The sequence below is a fragment of the Centroberyx gerrardi genome, chromosome 19 (assembly GCF_048128805.1).
Source record: "Centroberyx gerrardi isolate f3 chromosome 19, fCenGer3.hap1.cur.20231027, whole genome shotgun sequence".
Taxonomy (NCBI): domain Eukaryota; kingdom Metazoa; phylum Chordata; class Actinopteri; order Beryciformes; family Berycidae; genus Centroberyx; species Centroberyx gerrardi.
The window spans coordinates 6,285,001-6,290,888 of NC_136015.1; the positions used below are offsets into that span (position 1 = coordinate 6,285,001).

The 5,888-nt window shown below is 44.1% G+C and overlaps 1 protein-coding gene across 1 annotated transcript in view; it reads left to right on the forward strand.

The window, feature by feature from the left end:
* LOC139922756 (visinin-like protein 1) overlaps positions 1-4,181 on the forward strand; it is a 16,570-nt gene extending 12,389 nt beyond the window's left edge. Inside the window, exons 2-4 of the mRNA XM_071913361.1 lie at positions 2,576-2,751; positions 3,561-3,776; positions 3,984-4,181. Of these exons, the coding sequence (XP_071769462.1) occupies positions 2,590-2,751; positions 3,561-3,776; positions 3,984-4,181 (576 nt within the window). The 5' untranslated portion in view covers positions 2,576-2,589. The remainder of the gene's footprint in view (positions 1-2,575; positions 2,752-3,560; positions 3,777-3,983) is intronic.
* Positions 4,182-5,888: the final 1,707 nt, after the last annotated feature.

The following is a 5,888-nucleotide window of genomic DNA, read 5'->3' on the forward strand; positions in this document are numbered from 1 at the left end:
CTTGTGTGTTTTGGTAACGTGCGTGTATGCGATTCCACATCGTTCAAAGACAGGCCTTTATTATTCAGATGGGAACAAATTGTGAGACGCGCTGCAAAAACAGTCACCCTGCCAGCCTCCGAAACCCTGCGAAGCGCAACAAGTCCATGTAAAGCAAGGATACATACCAACAGATGGACAGAGATGTCGAACATAACCTTTTTTTATGTGTCTGCAGTCGTGTCTCGTCTCGGCTGTTCATGACTCACCTCTGAATGGATTCGTTTGTGTCGGAGATGTTGTAGAAATGGAACATTCTGTTAAGACATCCTGGGTTCTATAATAAACACGCAAAAAGTGGAAGCCATTTCACCGCAGAAATTGAAAAGGTTGAAAATGTTTCAATTGCACAGAACATTTGGCTGTACAGCAGCATTAAGGTGTTGTAAGCCTTTCACTCTTCCATTGCTCCGGCTTTTGTATTTGTTGTCTGATGTACAGCCAATTTTTGGGTTAATGTGCTTGCTGCACAGTGCTGCTGTTCACAAAACACTGCGCACAAATAAAGCATATGGAACTTTTGCACCTTCTGCATCTTTTCTTCTTGTGTTTTGTAACTGTCCAATTGGAAGCCCTTTTCTTTTCTGTCTCACTGCTGTAAGTAGATTCTCTAAAAAGGAAAAGCATTAATTTTTGTGGTTCATCTTGAAACAGGCCCGGGTTTGTAATGCCAGAATGACCTGTATCCTACTGGTATCCTTTATTATGCTTCCCAGTGTCTTGCTCTAAGCTCTTAGTGCCTCCGACTTGCCATGGAAATAATAAGCCCAAATTATTTGCGCAGTTTTCACAGTGCTGACTTAAGGTTTAGTCACCTCTGACTACATGACTCACTCGCCATAAAGCAAGACGGGATGATGTCCCAGCTTTTAAACCGTCCCGATCCTCTATCCACAAGTCATTGGAGGATTTGTGGCCATTTGGCTCGGTTGAGTAGACTGTGTCCTCGTGTCAGAGTGCGAAAGCTGTTAGCCAAGGCTATGAGTCAGGGATGGCGTCATGAAAGTGGTCCTTAGCCATGTGAATGTATGGTGGGGTTACAGGCGGATCGGCAGGGGTAATGAGCCGTTTTATGGCCAAAATATCAATGATGCTTTCAGGGGCTTTACGCACACAAAGTGATTTTGGAGGTAGAATGATATGAGTCATTGCGGAAATGGAAAAAAGCGTTCACAGCTTGAACATAAACTGTAGCATAGCACGCAACAGCTGCTCTGGATGCTGTTTTTTCCAGATAGACTTTGTTGTTTGAACTGGGCACCAAACACATTCTGGTGAAGTGGGAGTTGAGCTCGCCGTTTTATAATTACATGCTGGTCTACTGTGTGCACACTGCAAAAAAACAATCCATCTCATTTAATGTATTATTGAGTCTTAAAATCTTATTTTTCTTAAAACAAGTGAAAAAATGTGGCAGTAGGATGAGGTGATTCCACTCGTTTCCAATGCAAATCAACCATTGTTTCAAGAATTTTTCTGAATCAAGTGTCATTTTCTTGGACTGCCTTAGTGAAACATATTGACACTTTCTGAAACAGGTGAAGTGCATTGGAAACAAGTGGAATTATCTCACCTCACTGACAGAACTTCTCACTTATTTTAAGAAGAGTAAGAATATGAATACAAATACTGTGCTGTACCCGTGCTGGGACTGGACATGGTTTGGCACAGTATGGCTATCGGTACCCCTCAGTTTTCCATTGCAATTTTGATCATATGGGACCACGTTAAGAACACAGAAATGTAACTACAACCTAGGTTGATGACGTAAATAGTGACTTACCCTTTTCCTTCTCAGCCCCTGTAGTCTCCTCCCTTTGTTACTCCTCCAAAACGACCAATCAATGTTCTGACATAACTCATATCTCGACTTATTTTCAAAAACACTTCCATTGTGCACTGTGGAATTAAGATTGTTATGCACTTTCTTGTCAGCCCATAATGTGATTAGATTTCTTCTGTTTCCCATTGTTTATTCATGTTTCGTTTCTTTCTCAACTTTCTCTGACTTTCCACTTCTGTTACGCTTGTTTCCACCAGCAGGGTGTTTAAAAATGGCTGCTCTAATTGACCGTTGACCCCGATGACGACAATCCTGCCAGCACCCTTTGAAAGTGGGCTGGTATCAGATACGTAAGGGTTCTATATCAGCACACATTTACTGTGCCTGAACTGCGCTGAACCGTGAACAAAATATAATGGAAAAACATACTGTACTGTGACAGCATGGGTAGAGAACATCACACTATTGCAGGGGAATAAGCATATAAATGGCTTGCTAAGATGGACACTTTTTGCAGTGTATGTGTGTGTGTATGCATTCAGACACACACAGCCACGCAAACACAATGTAATTCACCTTAGGCTGTGTGTGCGAGTGTGTGTGCGCAGGTAGTTCTGTGTTTGCATCCATCCTCAGAGACCTTTGCTGCCGCAACAACAGAGGGACATAACTGTTGTTACTGCTGTTTGTGCAGCGTTCACCTCCTCACCTGTATACTCTCCCTGTCTCTGTGTCCCCCCCCCCCCCCCCCAGAGAGGTGAAGCATCATGGGGAAACACAACAGCAAGCTGGCCCCGGAGGTCCTGGATGACCTGACCAAGAGCACCGAATTCAACGAGGCAGAGCTCAAGCAGTGGTACAAGGGCTTTCTCAAAGACTGTCCCTCCGGCATCCTCAACCTGGAGGAGTTCCAGCAGCTCTATGTTAAGGTGAGGACAAGATGGAGGGCAGGAGAGAAGGATGAGGAATGGAAGGAAGGGACAGAAATGGATAATCCAATATTTTTCTTGGGTTTTACACTCGTGGACGTTCCTTGTTTACGTACAAATTGTACTATTTGTTGTTTTGCTGAAGTTGTATTCAGAAACAAATGAAATGAACCAGTCAGAGCATGGCTGGCTTGTTGCTTGGAAAGCTGACTTTACTGTAGTCAACTAATCCTCTTACTCTTGGGGAAGGGTTAGGGGGCAGAGCCTATGATACTGCCAGCCAGTCAGAGCAGTGGCTCTTTCTGGCTGCCAGAAACGCCCCCAAAATGAGTCTCAGGTGGGAGAGGGGCATTAGAGAATAAATTACCTAAAATATTATTATTATTTTCGCTTGAATAAACTTCACAGGTGTCACAGGTGTATTTCTTAGAGGTACTGATATAAAATTGTAGGAGAAGTGAAAAATACCTCCCCTTTAAGGACATTACATAAAAATATAAGATTTAAAGGTGCAACAAATAACAGACAGTAATCAATACAAGGTGTTGATGCAGAGTTTCAGGCTAACAGCATAAGACAGGTCATTTATCATCATCATCATCATCATCATCATCATCATCATCATCATCACAACCACTACTGCCATCAATTGTTGATATGATCAACAAACAGTCTTGGCCTTCCTCCTCCCTTCAGGAGAGGGAACTTGGAGAAGAAGTTCATTATTAATTTATTCTGCACATCAGCCTTACAAGGGCAGGCCCTTTTCACTCTTGCCGCCTAACCTCGTTTATCTCTCCCCGTCCTAGTTTTTCCCGTACGGCGATGCCTCAAAGTTCGCCCAGCACGCCTTCCGGACGTTTGACAAGAACGGCGACGGGACCATCGACTTCAGAGAGTTCATCTGTGCCCTGTCCATCACCTCCAGGGGCAGCTTCGAGCAGAAACTCAACTGGGCCTTCAACATGTACGACCTGGACGGGGACGGAAAGATCACACGCATGGAGATGCTGGAGATCATCGAGGTGTGTGTTTGTGAGGAGGGAGCGGGAGTGGGCCGGTTTGTGTGTGTTTTTATGTACTTCTGTCCTTATGAGGACCGAATGTCCTCACAAGAAAAGAAAGATGAGGAAAATCCACCAAAACGTGGACATTTTGCTGCTTTTAAAAGATTTTAAAACAAAATATCACATGAAGACAACATATTTTCCCCTGTTTCCCCCCCCCCGCAGGCCATCTACAAGATGGTGGGCACAGTGATCATGATGCGTATGAACGAGGACGGGCTGACCCCTCAGCAGCGCGTGGACAAGATCTTCTCCAAGATGGACAAGGACCACAACGACGAGATCACCCTGGAGGAGTTCAAAGAGGCCGCCAAGTCCGACCCCTCCATCGTCCTACTGCTGCAGTGTGACATGCAGAAGTAGAGAGGGATGGGCGGAGAGACGGAAGGAGGGAGGGAGGGAAGGGAGGGAAGGGATAGGGGAAGAGTTGAACTGCAACGAGAAGGAAGGAGGATGAGAGGAAAGAGGGACAGGACGTGGGAGGGAGAAAGTGGGAGGGGCTTTCATAGAGGGAGGAGGAGGAGAGAGGTAGGGAAGCAGTTAACCTTTTTTTTTTTTTGACTGGGGAATGAACCGTGTTTGGAATATATTAGACCCCCCTGGATGATGCCGTTCTGCTCTGCCAGGCCATCCTACCGTGCAAACGCACTCCATGCAGCATTTCTGGTTAAGCCTAGTTGGGTGTGTTTGTAAATTCGTTCTGATGCTCCATGAAAGGAAGAGAGCCCCGCAGCTCCATTGGCACAGAGCAAAAAAAAAAAAAAATATTAAAGGGATTTACAGGGGGGAAGATGTAAAAAGTGTCATTCACACATTTGCACAGACACGTTTTGTGCCTGGCATGTTAAATTAAACGGCTGCAGTGAATTATGTGAGGTATTTACAATGTGGAGTGTCAGCTAGCTTTCTAGGAAGCTTTGCTGGAGAGCTTAATACCAATGTTTGGCTGCCGTTAAACATTTTGATGATCGGCTACATCCAGACGGCTTTGTGAGGCTGTTGAGGAGCGACCAGAGCGTGGATGTAATGGAGGGTAAGCCCTTTCTAAACTGATTTTACCTAACTTTTATTTCTGAAATATGACTTTTCAGTTCAAAATAGCATTGTATGTTATATCGGTGGTCGTTCATCTTATGGTGATCACCATCTGGAGTTCACAGTTAACTCCTCTTTCATTTTACCACTACCTGACAGGTCCAAATGACACTCCGAACACTCTGAATATATGGAACTGATTTTCTGACAGGGCTATTTAGTGTTTTATTTGGTGCCAGAGAAAATCCTGGTGCTCAGAGTGCCAATTTATGAACACACCCAATGTTCAGTAATGCTTTGCAGCAAGGAATGGAATGAAAAAAGTAATGACGTCAAACCAGAATGCTGTCAGCTATCCATTATCCATTGAGAGAGAAAAGAGAGGAGCAGACATTCATACGGATAGAGAAAGAATGGCTAAGATGAACAATACCATGAGCTGTGTGTGTGTGTATGTGTGTGCGGTTAGGAACAAAATACAGTTGTGCGTCAAGAAGCCAGATCAAACTGCACAGGTGTGTATGTGTTTGTGTGTTTGTGTGCATGCGTAAGTTCACCCCAACCAAATCCCCAACCAGTTTTATGGCACTTAAAGAGGACAATTTCCAGCAGATGCACCCTATGATGGCATGGTGTCCGCATGTTTTGTTCTGTAAGTACGAGGCAGGCAGGTGATGAGTGTCTCAGACAGCAGTCCCCACCCAGCGTGACGAGGCATACTGATTTTTCAAAATGCTGAAAAATCAATACCCAACAAAAACAATTACACTTGTTTTCATTACAATTCCATGTAATGAGCTTATAATCAAGCCGTGTCCTCCTCATAATGTAATCTGGGCCTTGTCCAGCGGCTTAAGGATTTCCTCGCCTCTTTTATGGTCATTTTAGGTAACATTTGCATACAGTCTACAGTAAAGTGGGCTGCAGCAACTGATGATGTAATAACTGCCGCTTAATGAAAGAACTTGTTATAATGTAATAAAAATGTACCTCTAATTGAGGTTGAAAATGTAATAAAGCCCGTTAATGTAATAT